This window comes from Sander lucioperca, chromosome 5, assembly GCF_008315115.2.
Source record: "Sander lucioperca isolate FBNREF2018 chromosome 5, SLUC_FBN_1.2, whole genome shotgun sequence".
NCBI lineage: Eukaryota > Metazoa > Chordata > Actinopteri > Perciformes > Percidae > Sander > Sander lucioperca.
Window position 1 is genome coordinate 32933874 of NC_050177.1, and position 18551 is coordinate 32952424.

The window sequence follows — 18551 nt, forward strand, 5'->3', positions numbered from 1 at the left end:
CACTTCAGGTGAGAACTAGACTGGGTAAACCCAGCCCGATCTGACGGAGATTTGATTTCACCTTGTTCAATCTTAAAAGACTGAGCTTGGTCTGGTGATAGCCAGACTAGGTGAGAACACGATCTGACCCAAACACAGGAAGTGGACCAAAAACAGAGCATTTACTAGCCTGCAGTTTCCACCTTTCACAGTTTACAGACTTAAATATCTGGTTTAAGGGATGATAACTTTCAGATCCATATGTAATGTGTGTGCAGGTTAGTTCCTCCAGCAAATGGGAATGCCTGAAACTCTCTTTTTTTCAATTTACAGCGTTAAAATGCATTTGTTTTAATCTAGCGAGTCAGCTTCCAGTAATATTACAGTTAGCTCCAAACAGTGGTCTAGGTTTTAACAGACACTCTGCTCCAACTCCTCTTTAACACAACTAAAGACATTTAATGATACAGCCAACACTGTCAGCTGCTCACATTGTTCACCTTCCTCTAAAATATGACAAACACTAAAGCAGAACCAGAGAAGCCAACACGGTAGAAATGTAGTGGAGCTTCATTATTTCGGAGAGTGTCATAAAAAAGAATAAACGTGTAAAATAAGAAGAAACTAAATGTCAAAGTTCAATTCAATTCAGTTTATTTAAGAAGAGGACAGATCAAATTAATAAAACAAATGATTATACATGGGTTAAAAATCCCAGAATTAGCCAAAAGCTGGCAAACTTCCCCCCGAATACAACCAGCTGTTCTCATGTGTCTAATCCACTGAAGAAGCCGGTGGGATACTATATATATATATATATATATATATATATATACACACACACACACACACCACATTGGCTGCTGCTGTTTATTGGAGCGATATGTTGACATGGCGACCATTTCCTAACGAACATTGTGCTCCTCCTAATGCATGTGTGTCTATGGAGGCAGAAGGTCTATCCACAATTAAAATCATAATTTTTCCCTGAATTTCCAACTGATTTTCAAGCTGTTTACTACTAATGCCAGACAGGTATTTATAATACAGGATAATTGATTAAATTTAAAATGCAGATTTTCTTACCAAATTTTTCAAAATATTTTGAAGCTAGTGACAGTCTGCTGATTTAAGCCTTGATACAATTTAAACAGATGAGTTATATAAACAGTTGTTATGAAGTGTGAAATTAGCTTCAAAGACCAAAACCGTTTTTTTGTACCAGGCTGTAAACATGTTTATTTCTGATGTAAAGTTTGGATTTTTTCACATGGGGGTCTATGGGGAATGATGCGAGGAACTGTTCAGTGACACACATAACAAACATCGTTTTCAGCATCTTACTGAGATATTAATAATCACTCAAATAAAACATACATGACCTGACACAAGCTAGCATTAGCTCAATTCAGTATCAGGACAGTCACTTAACTTCCTGTTAGCTTAAAAGAAGGATTAATGTTACCTTTTGTGATATTAAATTCAAAACTTTAGTAATAGTATAATATTGTAAAACACATTTTTCATCCGTGAAATGTTATTCCATGTTGCTTAGTTTAGCATTTCTTTCACATGAACATCCAAAAGCAGTACAACTATCTTTTTCTGAGTCTTTAAGATCAGTTGTCTGTCCCAAGATGGCGGCGGCACAGACACAGTTTAAACACATTAACTGTTCAAGTCATTTTTTAGCAGCAGCAGCCATGTTCTGATTAAAGCTTTTGTCGTCTTAAGTGACAATAAACTGAATATTTCAGCAAGTTGACATCACCTTAGTAAACAGTGATGGGGATTTTTGTAAATTGTATTTACCAGGTGATTAATTAACAACAACAAATACTTCTTCGTTGCAGCATTAGTTAAAAAGCACTAGCAGTTGAACCCTGAACTCAGAATATTATATTACAGGAAAACAAACTAATTTTGAGTGGAATAAATCCCTTCAAAGGGAGGGAGTGTAATGTGTAGTCGTAGCCAGGATAACATACATGCTGTTCAGAAGATAAAGTTACTGCTGGTCAGCCTTCAATGTGGAGAGAAGATCAGAAAATAACAACACAGCTATCAGGGCATGAGGAGGAGGCAGGAGGACACAGCTTGGCTCTGAAACATGTTCACAACGAGGCAGTGTGAATGCGCTGGTGTCTTTTAAGGTGACCACTCAGAGAAAAAGTCTTACCACATTGTTCACACCAGTACGGCTTCTCTCCAGTGTGAATGCGCTGGTGTTTTTTAAGGTCACTACTCTGAGAAAAAGTTTTACCACATTGATCACACCAGTACGGCTTCTCTCCAGTGTGAACGCGCTGGTGTTTTTTAAGGTCACTACTCTGAGAAAAAGTTTTACCACACTGTTCACACCAGTACGGCTTCTCTCCAGTGTGAACACGTCGGTGGATTTTTAGGCTACCACTCATAGAAAAGGTTTTACCACATTGATCACAGCTGTAAGGTTTCTCTCCTGTGTGAACACGCTGGTGAGCTTTAAGGTGACCACTCTGAGAAAATTTTGTACCACATTGATCACAGCTGTAAGGCTTTTCTCCAGTGTGAATGCGTTGATGACTTTTTAGGTAACTCTGTCGTGTGAAAGCTGCCCCACATTGATCACAGCTGTAAGGCTTCTCTCCAGTGTGAATGTGTTGATGACATTTAAAGTGACCACTCTGAGAAAATGTTGCACCACATTGATCACAGCTGTAAGGCTTTTCTTCAGTGTGAATGCGTTCATGTATTTTTAGGGTACTCTTTAGTGTGAAAGCTGCCCCACATTGATCACAGCTGTAAGGCTTTTCTCCAGTGTGAATGCGTTGATGTATTTTTAGGTAACTCTGTTGTGTGAAAGCTGCCCCACATTGATCACAGCTGTGTAGATTGTCTTCAGTGTGAACTCTCTGATGAATCTTTAAATATCCAGATGTTGTGAAGGATTTGTCACAGTGTTGACAGTGATGACGTTTGGGTCCCTCTCCTTCTCTCCGTTTCTATAGCAACAGACAAACAGAGAGAGAAAGTTAGTGAACAACCTTCTTAAACCCTGGACTTGTGCTCACTCACAATTTTCACTCTTCATACAATAATTTATGACAAAATGAAGGAAAATGTGTGCCGGTTGCAGACATGTTATTATGGAAGCAAATGTACTTTTCATAACTTTTATAAGTTCAGAAATATTCTACATTTTTCAGGCAAGTTTCCCCATTCAAATGATTGGCAATTTAAAAACTAAAACATTTGCACACTCTCTTCAGTTTTACTTTCAGTTAGAAATCCCATGGTAACTTTAAAATAACACAAACCTTTCATACATTCTGGGTATTTTTCATCTTTTAAATCACATTCAAACCTTTTGAAATACATACATTAATTTGATGTCAAAATAAAGGTAAAGTTCTTCTGGTTGCAGACATGTTACTATGGAAGCCATCGGGCTCTTCTCAGTGTTTCCCACAGGTTGAGAATTTACTGGCGGTGGTGTGTGGGGTAGGATGTGACGGCGCGGTGCGTGATGGCTAGGTTTAGTCATAATGGGTTCAGTTATAAACTAGTCAAACGAAGGTGAAAACAATGACTACACAACATTATCAGATCATTTAGAAAGAAAAAACTATTTACATATTAAACAAATTAGACTTAAGATGACACAGATACAGATGAAAATATTGCGACACTATGCGGCATCTGACAATTTCAGGGTAGTTATTAGGACTGCACAATATGAGGAAAAAATGCGATATGCCGTAACGTTGTTGAATATCGCGATAATGATATAACTTGTGATAAATTAACAGATATTAAAATGAAGCCTACTCAGTTCTGCTGCTTTCAGTATTTTGCTAAAAAACAAATTGCTCGTTAAATTTAAACAAACTAGTGCAGTGCCCGTTGAAAATGTGCCTGTTTGGAACGGGCGATTACTTGGCCTGTGGTATTGCTGCTTGTAGAATTCATCAAAACCAAATTGTACCCCAAAATTACTTACAGAAGGACCCCACACCACTTAATGTGCACCTCCACTGTATAGCCTACTACTGACTTACAGTGTAGGCTACTTCTACAGTAGCATCAGAGGAAGACATTACTACTATATTTACCTGACAGAAAATGCTGCAGATTCAGAATGTAATCACAAAATATCACAATGACAATGTGGAGTAATCAGACATTAGCGTCATGGACTCATGGCAGTGTGCTACCCATCTGGCCTGTTATGAGAGCTAATCAGCACATATCTGTGTTCATCAACCACCAGGACCGGACTGTGTGTGTGTGAACGCAGAGAAATAGAAATATAAGAGAGAGAGAGAGAGAGAGAGAGAGAGAGAGAGAGAGAGAGAGAGAGACGGTGTTGTCCCGTGTCGGATCGTCAACCCGACCCAGGGTGAGTCTGATGAAAACTGATGTATCTGCTCGGTTCAACTCTGAAGGAATAATCTCAGAGATTTTGTTATGTTCTGCCAGCTCACAGCAATTTAATACAATAGCAGGAAAAGAGTCCCCCCGCTGTTCTAAAACGTCCTGCATGTGGCGTTCTGCATGTTAGTCTAGACGTGATGTACCAAAAAAGTGAAAGTGAGGAGCAATTAAGGGTACAAGTCGGGAACCGGCCTACTTTACATATTTCAAGGGTGCTGAATCCAAAAAAACTGGTACCCAAGCGAAATTGATGAAAAACATGATCACATACCCATACCCTTCACCATACCTCCACATCATCACATACCCATACCCTTCACCATACCTCCACATCATCACACACCCTTCACCATACCCCCACATCATCACATACCCTTCACCATACCCGCACATCATCACATACCCTTCACCATACCCCCACATCATCACATACCCTTCACCATACCCCCACATCATCATATACCCTTCACCATACATAGAGATTGACATGGTTTTATTTCAGTTAGCCTAATAGCTAACTGAGATAAGATCCATATCAATGCAAATCAAACCAGCTATTAGGCTAACTGAAATAAAACCATGCCAATCTCTAGGTATGGTGAAGGGTATGTGATGATGTGGGGCTACTTTAATTCCAATGGCCAAGGGAACTTTATCAGGATGCATAGTATCCTGGATCCATGAAATAACTGGCCTTTAAAAATCAAAAATCTGCCTGCCTCTATGGGAATTTAACATAGGGGTATGTATAATTATGGCCCCTGTATTTTAAGGAAGAACATTTATTTATTTACAATACATTATTAATTCACAAAAAAAATTGGTGTCCTTAAAAGGTCGGATTTTTCCTCATTTTTTTAATTAAATTTGTGTCATCGTTTAAGGCCGACATAAATATTCAATCAATATCACTCTTAAATGTTCCCAGTGTATATATGATATGTGATGTATTCCATATTACATAATAACTAAGAAAAACACCATTGCAAGTTGTCTGAGATTTCTGTCACAGCTCCGGCAATCCGCAGCCCTCCGCAGCAGATACGCAGAGCTTCTATTTTTGCCGGACGCCGGAGAGCTCCGCAGCAATTCAGCACATGGCAGATAGTGCGGGACAGGAAGGAAGAAGAGCACAGAAACAAAATAAACATCCTGTTAATTTTCAAAATAAAATACTACGTGCTCACGGTGGATCATATTTCCCTGCACTACACCTTGAAAACACAGCACAGAGTTGTTTTCCCTCTACTCCTCTGGATGGAAACTAACTGGTGTTGGTTTTGTGGTTCTATTCTACGTGAATTCGTGAGATCTCCTGGGTCCTCGTGACTACAGCTGTCGGTCATGGCCGCAGCCGTGTCGCAACAAATCCGGACCTAGTGGGTATTGACCGACGGCGGAGCACGCAGCAGAGCCGGTCCGCAGCCGTTACGCACGCTGTGGAAATCCGGAGTCAGGCTGAGGAGGAGCGACTAGGTCGAGTCAGGCTGAGGAGGAAAGACTGAGGAGGAGAGACTAGGTGGAGTCAGGATGAGGAGGAGAGACTAGGTGGAGTCAGGATGAGGAGGAGAGACTAGGTGGAGTCAGGATGAGGAGGAGAGACTAGGTCGAGTCAGGCTGAGGAGGAGAGACTAGGTGGAGTCAGGATGAGGAGGAGAGACTAGGTGGAGTCAGGATGAGGAGGAGAGACTAGGTGGAGTCAGGCTGAGGAGGAAAGACTGAGGAGGAGAGACTAGGTGGAGTCAGGATGAGGAGGAGAGACTAGGTGGAGTCAGGATGAGGAGGAGAGACTAGGTGGAGTCAGGATGAGGAGGAGAGACTAGGTCGAGTCAGGCTGAGGAGGAGAGACTAGGTGGAGTCAGGATGAGGAGGAGAGACTAGGTGGAGTCAGGATGAGGAGGAGAGACTAGGTGGAGTCAGGCTGAGGAGGAGAGACTAGGTCGAGTCAGGAGGAGGAGGAGAGACTAGGTCGAGTCAGGATGAGGAGGAGAGACTAGGTCGAGTCAGGCTGAGGAGGAGAGACTAGGTCGAGTCAGGATGAGGAGGAGAGACTAGGTCGAGTCAGGATGAGGAGGAGCGAGTTCACAAGTTTGTCTCACCACTGAAGTTTGGTTGCCATAGATACAGTATATATGGGGCACTGCCGATCCTTCATCGGCTTCCAAGCCGACTCCGGTGCTCCAGAGCCCGGGTGCAGCGCTGCTGACCCTCGGTAATACAGCCTCCGGTAAAAGTGAAAATGAAAATGTTTGTTTTTTATTATTCCCGGTTTTAAATCATAGTTGCCATCCATTTCTCTCCACGGCGTCGTTTACTCCTCCGCCAGCCTGCGTAAGACGCGTTCATATCTTATTTATTTGGCTGGACCTCTTCACATCTCCTCCCCATTTCCGCTGTTTCATGAACTTTATTTGCTTACACGGTTAAAGAAAATAAAACCGTCTTAAAAATACATCCATGAATAAAACCAACCGCATTCTGATTCTAACAACATATTTCTGTTTTAAGCTGGTTAGGATAGGAACTGTTTTTAAAAGCCAGGCCTTGTTTGTGGTAGTGGACATATTACCATTTAAAATGGTAATATGCAAATAAGTTTAAGCGAATAACTCATTATGCAACTACTTTTACTTTTAATACTTAAAGAACATTTGAAATCAGGACTTTACTTTTAATCCTAAGCACACAGGTGTGAACAATTCTGTTGTTTAATAGCCAGGACACACTAAGCAGACGGCCGACCGTTGACAGAAAAGCCAGTCGAGATGATCAGTCTGGTCCCGAGGTCCAAAAAACTGCCCCGGGACACACTGAGGCGACACCGACTTGAGAAACGTAATACGTCTCCATAGCAGCAGGCGGCGCTACTCTGTATTGTTGCCCAAGAAATGACAACCAGCAGCTGATTGGACGAACGCGTCACATGGGTTTGTTTTCTCCGGAAATTCAAAGCCAGACTGTTATGGCGGCCGTTCAGAATACGATCTCATGTTGGACTAAAATAGTTCACTGAAAGGTGTTTCTGAAAACATTTTAAGAGAGAAATAGGCCGTGCAGTTGCTGAATCTGTCTTCATTTCAGATCAACAAAGGTCAGTTTAAAAGATTTTCGTCAGATTTTGAGAGACTCTAGTCACGCTCATTCCGCTCGCCATTTCCGGGTGAGTCCCGACTGCCCTGCCACCGACTGAACATGTCAGGTCGGCGAAAATGAACGCCGACAGCCCCCCAGACTGACGACGGCACGGGACACACCGAACAGACTCGAGTCACTGACCTCGCCAGACTGTCCAACGGCCGATAATCTCCTTGGTGTGTCAGCACCTTAAGAACACGTCATGAATCCGACGTAGACTTTTCTCAGGGACTTTCTTAAGATCATATTTAAGAGAAAACTTAGGAAGATATTGGTGAATGAGGCCCATTATTTATAAAAAGGAAACACGGCCCCTGTAATGAAACAGCGAGAGAAAGCGAGGCAGACGATCACAGACCGACTGAATGTGTAAGCAGCCTAAAAATATACATTTACAGACTTCCGGTGACACCATGTTTTTTGTTTGTCGGGTGTTCGCTCCCTTAAAAGTTAGTCGTGGTTCGTAATTTTGCAAAGTTTATAAACAGTTTGAATGCAGCTGGAACAATATAAGTCCTCTGAGCAACTAGGAGTATGAATAGACCGGCTAGGAACACCGGGAAAATACAAGATTCACAGGAGAAACACCAAGGGAAAAAAGGAGCGCTGCCCGCATCAGCCGAGACAGGCGACAACGAAGGTATGGTGGAGATTCTCCGGGAGCTGAGAGAATTAAGGAAAGAATCTCAAGACTCGTTTACTGAGACGAAAGCATCACTTTCCAGGCTAGAAGAATCAGTAAAAGACTTGAAACAGCGAGTAGGGGTCCTGGAGCAAAGAACTGCAGAGGTGGAGGACAGGGCTGGTGCCGCGGGAGATATTAGCCGGCGCCATGACAGGGTGCTCCGGCACCTGTTGAGACGGCCCTCACTAACCTATGTGACGATCTTCAGAACCGTATGCGCCGTAACAACCTGAGAATTCTTCAGGTCCCTGAAGAAAGTGAGAGGGGTGATATGGCGAGCTTTGTGAAACAACTCCTCAAGCCCACGCTGCAGTTGCCGCCGGACTTGAACCAACAAATCGAGAGGGCGCACAGATCTTTGGGGCTTAAACCAGCCAACTCAGCGGCGCCACGCTCCATCATTGTAAAGTTTCTGGACTACACGGTGAAAGAAGCGGTGTTAAGACAAGCCTGGGCTCAGAAGCAAGTCACGTTTGAGGGTAAAGTTATATACTTTGACCAGGATTACTTGCCAGCAGTGCAGATGAAGAGGACGAAGGTCAGCGCGGTGATAAAACAGCTGAAGGAAAAAGGGATCCAGGCCAAATGTCACTTCCCAGCACAGCTGAGAATCAACCTGAAGACAGGAGTTAAAGCATTCCCAACGCTGATCGAGGAGCTGCCTACGCTCCGGGAGCTGGGGATTTCCGTGCAGGTGAGCGAGAGAGAGAAGCTGGAGCGGGAGCTCTCCAGGGAGTCATGGCAGGACGTGTGGAAAGGAAGAAAAGGAGATGAGTCGCTGTCAGATGCAGATTTGCGGATGTTGTCTGCGGTCACCATGCTATGCTGTTGTACCGTGTTTACATCCGTTACATGTTAAAGATGACGCTATGCTCCGGTAGGTCTAAGCAGTGTAGTTAACTGATAAAGATAACGCTATGCTCCAAAGTTTGAAGTTGACGAGGTGGCGAAGCTGCGGGACATAAAGCTAACATTTAGACTTATAACATTGCTGCACCATACGTGTCCATTCGTGTTTACTTTCTTTAGCTTTATAAATGTCTGATGAAGTATGAATCGCGGACCAGTATTTAAGGTAAATAACGTTGTACTTCCTGGTTTACCGCGGGGCATGTGAATGTGGAATATCGAGTAATATCCTTTGTACACTGGGTTGCCCTTTCCGTGGGGAGAACACGGAACACAGGTATTAAGCTATTATATTTGAGTATAGCTAGGCCTATATACCACGATGACAATTAAGGTGTTACAGACCTAGACTTAACCACACTGTACAAAGACTATCATTTTATTTATGAGTAAATAAGAGTTTAAGGAACTGCTAAACTCTCCCACTTTTTTCTGTTTTCATGGTGAGGAGACTCATGATGCAGTTACTTTCTAACCAAGAGACATATATTCCTCTTTGGTTTGTGGATTGGAGGGCACTTGGTGCCGGCTCCCCAGAGAGGGTTAGGAGTCACAACTCTCTGCCTACAATACAGCAGGGGCTGGGTACACTTTTGAGACCAGCTGGGCTTTTGGAAGTTCGAAATGTTGATTTTGTTCTATCTATGTTTGTAAAGTCTGCACACAGGTGTGATATGCAAGAGTGGTCAAACAACACAGAGAGGTGTTTTGATAGGAGGAAGAATTCCTTAAGGGGATAGATGGAAATATTGTACGGAAACAATGTTACCTTATGTCGAATCTAGAGATCGTCAGTTACAATGTTAAAGGGCTTATCCACCCGATAAAAAGAAAGATATTGGGACAGCTAAAAAAACACAAATGCTCATTAGCTATGTTACAGGAAACCCAGTTGAGCGATGCAGAACATAAGAAATTGAGGAGAGAATGGGTTGAGCAGGTGTTTTTTGCATCTTGCTCAAAAAGCAGGAAAAGAGGAGTAGCGATTTTGATCACTCGAACAGTCAGTTTATCTGTACAGAGGGAAGTGAAGGACAAACTGGGCAGATATATCATGATCGTAGGTACACTAGGTGGGCTAACTTAACCATTATGAATATTTATGCCACAAATAAAGATGATTCTAATTCTTTTAAAGAAGTATCATCCATATTGGCGAAGGAAGCTAAACGGATAATTATTCTAGGGGGCGACTTGAATTGTGTACTAAACTCAAAATTAGACAAACTGCCCATGGTACATGGACCCCCTAATAAAAAATCTAAAACGGCAAAATACATGCTGGAAGAGTTGGGACTAATTGATAGTTGGAGAGCTAAAAATAACAAAACGAGGGACTTCACTTTCTTTTCCAAAGTACATGGGTCATATTCCAGGATCGATATGATTTGTATTTCCAAACTGTGTCTTCATATGGTGGAAGAGTGTACTATAGAACCTATTACCCTGTCTGACCATGCCCCAGTAAAAATGACTTTAAATCTAGGCTTTTACAGGCACTTTAAATACTGGAGATTGAATGTTTCCATGCTTACAGATCCAGCGATTAAAAAAAATTGAAAAGAAACGATAGAAGAATACTTTGCAATAAACGATAATGGGTCAGTCTCCCCCTCTATTCTTTGGAATGGGGCGAAGGCGGTGCTGAGAGGTAAATGTATTTAAATAGCAGTCAAATTAAATAAACAGAAACTTGAAAAGGAAACACAATTGGAAAGTGACATTAAAAGATTAGAACGTGAGCACAAAGCCACCAGGGACCCTAGTACGTGGATACAACTTCAAGGTTGCACGGATACTTTAGGTGATTTACTTACGCACAAAGCCGAGGGTGCACTCAGATACACAAATCAGAGATATTACGAGATGGGGAATCGAGCGAGCCGCCTACTGGCCTTTCAGCTGAGAAAAGAGCAGTCAAATCGTATAGTGTCCAAAATACAACACCCCACGTCCTTAGCTGAAGTCTCTCACCCAGCAGAAGTGGCGAAGGCATTTAAATCATTTTATCAAAACCTTTACGACGCACCGGAAGGGTCTAATAAGACGGCTGAGTTGAGGGAAATCTTTAAAAAGATTAAGCTGTCAAAACTAACAGAGGCAGAGGCAATACAACTAACAACCCCAACTATGGAAAGTGAAATAAGAGAGACCATCAAATCTATGAAGAACAATACGTCCCCTGGGACGGATGGCTTCCCCTGCGAATTTTACAAGACGTTCATGAACGAGATAACAGCAAAACTTTGTGTGGTTTTTAACTATGCCTTAGGTGAAAATGACCCACCCAAGAGCTGGTCAGATGCTATAATAACCATTATTCATAAAGAGGGGAAGGACCAATTGGAGTGTGGCTCATACAGGCCAATTAGCCTCCTAGGTATTGATGTCAAAATTCTTAGTTTCATACTGGCACACAGAATGCAGAAATATCTAATTAATTAATCCTGACCAGACTGGATTCATACCAGGTCGGCATAGTGCAAATAATATTAGAAGGGCTTTAAATTTACAGTCATTAGCAAGAGACTATACCCACCTGTCAATGCTTCTTAGCCTTGATGCTGAGAAAGAGTTCGACAGGGTCGATTGGACATATTTAAATTTTACTATGGAACAGATGGGATATAATGCAACATTTATTAGGTGGATTAATACTATAAACAAGGACCCAATATCCAGAGTCCGGGTGAATGGATATTGTTCTGAATTTTTGGAACTTAAGAAAGGTGTTGGACAAGGAAACCCAGCCTCTCCTATCTTATTTGCATTGGGTATAGAGCCGCTGGCAGAAATGATTAGAAAGAATGACCAAATTGAAGGGATTATAGATGGAGGGGGTGAGATACACAAATATCGTTGTTTGCAGATGACGTTCTTTTGTTTAATAGAAACCCGGTATCGTCTATTCCTGCGCTCCTGCGATGTCTGAGGAACTTTGGGGAGGTCTCGGGGTACAAGGTTAACGAAGGGAAATCTGAAGCAATGATGATATCGGGTGAAAGGCCTAAACAGTTGGAAAAGGAGACAAAATTCAGATGGTCAAGAACCGGCTTCAGGTACCTGGGGGTTATCCTGACTCCTCTCAATTATACAAAGCTAATTACGATAAACTTATCTTTCAGATAAAAAAAGACCTGGAAACATGGGAAATGCTCCCCTTGTCTTTAGTAGGCAGGGTGGAGACTATCAGGATGAATGTACTGCAGAGACTGCTGTTCTTCTTTTGCTCTCTTCCTATAACGGTCCCAATATCTACATTTAAATTCCTGGATAGGCTTATTTCTAAATTCATCTGGCAGAATAAAAGGCCCAGGGTATGACTGAAAGTCTTGCAATCATTTAAAGGGAAGGCTGGCTTAGCTTTACCTCATCTACGGAGCTACTACTGGGCTTCACAATTACGAATTTTGATCTCATGGATTAGGCTTGATGAGGACACAAAATGGGTACAGATAGAACAAAGTTCTGTAACTAAGGTATTAATCTCGACACTCCCTTTTATGGAGGCAAAGGTGTGGCAAAAAATACATAATACAAAGATACAAAATGAATGGGTAATCTATACCCTAAGGGTATGGACAAAGATGAAAAAAATGTTGAACTTGCCACTATCTTCATCTAGGGCAACCAATATAGCTTCCATTAGTGACTTCCTACCGGCAAAAATGGACAGAGGATTTGTGGGATGGGCAGGGAAAGGTCTGACCACAGTAAATCAACTATTTGAAGGTACGACACTCAGGGCTTTTTCACAACTTCAAACCCAATATGGAACTGTGCCTAACGAATTGTTTAGGTATTTTCAAATATGGCATTATTTGACGACACATAAAGAATGGGACAAAATTAAAAATTCAATGTCTAATTTTGAACAGTATTGGATCGAAGCGGTGGAGGATAAAAAGCATACAAGTAGAATAATTTCTAGTCTATACAACAGAATTCGCTTGGATTTGGCAGATAATACATTAGATGTGAAAAATAAATGGGAACTGGAGGCCGATACCATTATTCCGGAGGATGATTGAGAAAAGTCCTGGGTGTCTTGGCATAAATGCCTAAATAGTCCAAATTGGAGGGAATTTGCCTGGAAGTTGAGAATGCTGTATTTCAAAACACCCTTTTTTATATATGGCTATGACAAGAGGTCTAGCCCCCTGTGCTGGAGAGGGTGTGGAATAATTGGGGATTTCTCAGACATCTTCTGGGACTGCCCAAAAATACAAATATACTGGAAGGAGGTAATGAGAGTAACTGGGGAGATATTAGGGTTGAACATATTAGTTGAACCACAGAGATTAATTTTAGGGAACATGCATTTAAGAGGGTTGGGAGAAAACAAATTGTATATGCTCAGAGCTCTGGTGTTAGTAGCACATAAAATGATTACGAGAAACTGGCTTAAGCCCCACCCACCCACCCTAGACCAGTGGTCCCAAAGAGTCAAAGCTGTCAATTGTATGGAAGGTATAACTGCAAAACTACAATTCAGGATGGTTATTTATTTAGAGAGATGGTTGCCTGTCATACAGTATTTGGCAAGAGAATAGTGTGTTGAATTAGGACCGGGGCCTTGCAATTAGGAAAGCAACCTCTCACTTCCTGTGTGTTCGTAGTAGCATGTTGATTATTGGGTATATAAGTGCATGTCAATACTACCTGTTTCTGTACCATGTTGTGTGAGACACCTTGTCAAGGATCTTGTTTTAATAAATGTTAAAAAAAAAAATTTTAAAAAAAACAAAATATATATATATATATATATATATATATATGTTATTATCAGATTTTTAATAAATCTTTTAAATTCCTCCCGTTTTTGCGCTGTATTAATATTCATTAATATTGAGATTAGATTTCTGGGACTCTTCAGTCTGGAGTAACCTCTTTCCTTCACTCACCTCCTCCTTCTTCCTCTTGCTCCCTCGCTCTTCTGAGTCTCCCGAGGCCTCACTGTCAACTTTCCTGTTTCCCTCCTTCTTCTTCTCCTCCTTCTCCTTGTGTTTCTGCGTGTACTCGGTGATAAGATCGGGGCAGTCCAGGTTGTCTTGAGGCTCCCATGTGTTATCCTCACTGGAAAGGTGAGTGCAGACAGAAGAAAATCTCCTCAGGCTTTGTTTTTAGGAAATACATTCTCACTCTAATTGCCTATTCCTGATATATATACTGTAATATATATATATCAGGAAAGAACACCAAGTATTAATATTATAGACTCATACTTACTCTGAGAACCCCTTCCATTTCAGCAGGAACTCTACTCTTCCCTTCACCACTCTGCGGTCCAACACCTTCTCTACCACATACTCCTCCTCTTCCTCCTCCTCCTCCTTCACTGCTGCAGCTGCAGGAGGTGCTGCAGGCTGCTCCTCCTCCTCTTCCTCCTTCACTGCTGCAGCTGCAGGAGGTGCTGCAGGCTGCTCCTCCTCCTGGGCCTTCTTGCCCTTCTTTCCTGCTCCGGTCGCCAGCTTGACGTCTGCTGAGGGCTCCTTTGGTAGACCCAAGGGGGAAACATGCAGAGATAATGATACAAGGGTTAGAAGAACTAATGGGAGGTGGGAGTGAATTATAGTTTACCATGTTTTACTATATTCAAATGTTCTGCTTGAATGGAGAAAATGCAAGGGCTGATGAGGTGACCAATCCATAGGACTTCAGAGTGTGAAGTATCTCCTGCATTCAAACTGAAATAACTACTAAAATGTAAGCCACAAAAGTCATTAACTGGAGCTACAAGCTACATGCACAGTAGCCTCAATCAACGACAGTTCATTTACCAGATGTAATTAATTTCAGTTGTAAAAATAATTTCAAACCTATTTATCCTAGAGTAACTTCGCTCTGTCCGCACCTCAGTGTGTGTGTGTGTGTGTGTGTGTGTGTGTGTGTGTGTGTGTGTGTGTGTGTGTGTGTGTGTGTGTGTGTGTGCTCTCTTGTCAACATGCAGATGGCGTTTCTTCTATCGGGGTGAAAATGTTCCACCTAAACAACTTCCTTCCTGAGACTATTTAGCAGAGCCAAAGTCGTTGCGTCCGGAGCTTAGTGCCGCCCGAGACGATTGTGATTGGTTTAAAGAAATGCAAACAAGCCAAAGCGTTTTATCTCCTATCCCAGAATGTCTGAGTAAGTGCATGTGTGAGACCGCGTGTACATTCATGTTTACAGTGTGCATTATATATATCACTTAATTCTCATTATAGTTTCTAGATTTTAGAGTCCAATGTCTTCAGTGTCTTTCTGTTCTATGTCCATATATACGAGGGAGCAAATCATATAATATGTAGAGAAGGAAACTCAGCCTCTGTAAAAACAAACACGTGAGAAAAAGCGTGGCAGATAATAGGGGACCGACTGAATGATTTATCTAAAAATATACATTTATGAACTACTGCTCTTAACTGAAACCATTCAATGAGTCACTTGTCATTTGCAAAAATGAACAGTTGTACACTTTGCATTAAAAGCGAGCAGTGGAAGTTAATATGACTTAGGAAATTTATATTTTAGCCCATGAGAGAGAGAGAGGGAGGAACAGAGTGAAAGAGATATTTATGCATCATATTCTAGCGTTGTAGAAAATGGATCTTCATGGTAAATTTCCTGAGTAACATTATCTTCTGCTCACTTTTAAGGCAAAGAGTACAACTGTTAATTTGTGCCAATGATTAGTAACCTAATCCTTGAATGGTATGATTATGATGGTTTCAGTTCAGAGCAGTGGTCAGTTAATGTATATTTTTAGGCTGCTTACACATTCAGTCGGTCCGCGTAGGGCTGCAACAACGAATCGATAAAATTATTAAAATTCGATTATTAAAAAAAGTTGGCAACGAATTTCATTATCGATTCGTTGTGTCGTGCGACTATTACGCTAGTTGAGCGTGGGACGAAAGGGAAAAAAAAAAAAAAATTAAAAAAAGAGCAGAGCAGAGCGGAGGTAGAGGAAATACCATCGGAGAGACCAGTGGTTAAATAGGACCGGGGCTCTCCGCGGCTCAGCCCCGGCACATAAGCCTGCTGGTTTGTGTCCGGATGGGCCTGCTTGCAGTCAGTTGCCTACTGGAAATATGTCACATGAAATTTGTGTGATGCTTTTGAAAACATGATATTTCTGACAACAAATGAAAGATTTTTGAAATGGCATGTCTATTTTGTCTCGGCAAAACTGAGATGAGAACAATCGGAACATGGCAACAACCCTAACCCTAACAACCTGTGCAGCACTGCAGACAATTCACTGCGGGTCAACTACATAACGCCTAGTGTCTACGTTGGTAGGATTAACTTTTAAAATGCCTTCTCCTAAAGCTGAAAACCCCGTTCTCAGCGGTGGAAGCCCGGTGCTCGGAAGCTCCAACGGCCGCTACGAGTTCATGTCGCTGACCAAGACGTTGAACCGGTCCTCACCGTCACATCTCCTCCAGCGGTCGGCTCACCTCCGAGCATCAGAGAGCCCCACTAGGCGCTGTGTGTGTGTGTGTGTGTTTTGTCTGTATCTGCTCTTTGGGTTACTTACCTTTACACAAATAGTAACTAAAACAAAAAGTATGTATGTATTGAGCTGATGTAAATTATAGCTTTTTTGTTTTGTTTTTTTATCCAATTCATCCATAAATCAGAAAAATAATCGACAGATTAATCGATTATTAAAATAATCGTTAGTTGCAGCCCTAGGTCCGTGATCGTCTGCCACGCTTTCTCTCGCCGTTTCATTACAGCGGCCGTGTTTCTTTTTTACAAATAATGTGTTTGACGTTATCATACTTCCACAAGAAGCTGCTGCTCACTCTGTATAAAGTATGAACAATGATTATTCTCCATTTTAGCATCAGGAAATCTGTTATCGACCTCACGGTCTGTTGAGGAAAGACGTGAACGCTCATCTATCAGAATTACTTCATCCTGACTCGACCTAGTCTCTCCTCCTCATCCTGACTCGACCTAGTCTCTCCTCCTCATCCTGACTCGACCTAGTCTCTCCTCTCTGACTCCACCTAGTCTCTCCTCCTCATCCTGACTTGGCCTTCGTGAAACGCACCAAGCCAGGCTGCACAGATTAGACTAGGTCAAGCCTGGCTTTATCAGTTATCCTGGATTTATAAATTCTACTTTTGTGCGATACCCCCCTGAACACTGACCTGAACATGGCTGGTATCAGAGTCCCAGTCTGCTGCTTGTCTTCTGGGGACCTTGTTGCTCCGCTGCTCCAGGTTCTGGTTGTCCTCCTCCATTCCTCTCTTGTCCTGAAATCCAGCAGATGTCCACTGGGGCTGCTGGACTCACTCTGGATTCTGTTCAGTACAAATCAAAGCAGCAGAGATATTCAGGAGCTGCTGTCTCCTCTCGTTTTCCTCACATCCACACACAACTAAAACAACAGTCGCAAAACTCAGAGCAGAGGCTGGAAAACTGTTCCATTTCCTTCCTAGCTACACAATCAACTCATGTCATAGATGGGGGTTGGGAACAAGACTTCTGACCAATGGCTACAATCCACATGGAACTGAGCCAACAAGGACACCCCTATTTCAGAGGCCCCACTGATAACACTTTCCAGATGTTTCCGAAAAAGTAGGGTAAAGTTCATAGGAATCCCTTTTAACAAATCTTAAATCAAAGTTTATAGAAAGTTATAGAATGTTCAGATACTACACTCTAAAATATGACAAACACTAAAGCAGAACCAGAGAAGCCAACACGGTAGAAATGTAGTGGAGCTTCATTATTTCGGAGAGTTTCCCTCTGATATTCTGTCCAATCAACAAGCGACTGCTTCCACCACGTGACGTGTGTTTACAGTGTTTGCTGCGTTTGATAAAGTGCAGTGTGACGCAAACCGAACCAAATGAAAAATGCAACAATGTTACAACTTCAGCCCCGAATCTCACCGAGCCCACCGAACTATAGAGGAGACACTAACGGAGCACACTGTTGCTCAGCAACGGACGTTCTGTTTACCTGAATCTTAACAACAGCAGAATGGGAAGCTAACGCATGCGCAGCTCTGTCTTCTATTCGCTTTGATAGCCGTGTAAAAGAACAGTTATTAAAGTGTTTACCTGAGTGTGTGTGTGCGGGTTTACCTGGAGCTCTGTCTTCTTCAAACCGTTCTTATACTGTCTATGTTTAAAACTCACTAATAAACTACACAACTATCCCGCCGCCAGCTCGAGAGCACAGTGAAGCAACGAGACTTCCGGTTTCCTCCAAGTCAGGGATTTTCAGATTAAAAGTTTAAAATGAAAGAAGGCCTCCACCTGGAGGTCAGGAGGGGAACTACAGATACACATTCAGTTAATGAATCAGGTAGTGGTGGACTGGAACTGAGTACATTTACTCAAGTACTGGACTTAACTTGAGGTACTTGTACTTTACTTGAGTATTAAATCATGTACAGCACTTAAATAATTAAAACAATTTGTAA

General features: G+C 42.0%; 1 protein-coding gene across 1 annotated transcript; it reads right to left on the reverse strand.

Moving 5' to 3' along the window:
• Window positions 1-1204: 1204 nt before the first annotated feature.
• Window positions 1205-18417, reverse strand: LOC116043361 (zinc finger protein 664-like). The gene is made up of 6 exons (XM_036001122.1): window positions 18385-18417; window positions 18187-18279; window positions 14354-14616; window positions 14029-14200; window positions 2834-2963; window positions 1205-2749 (listed from the first exon to the last, which is right to left on the reverse strand). Exons 1-6 carry the CDS (start codon window positions 18415-18417, stop codon window positions 2094-2096), a joined length of 1347 nt encoding a protein of 448 aa, XP_035857015.1. The 3' UTR covers window positions 1205-2093.
• Window positions 18418-18551: the final 134 nt, after the last annotated feature.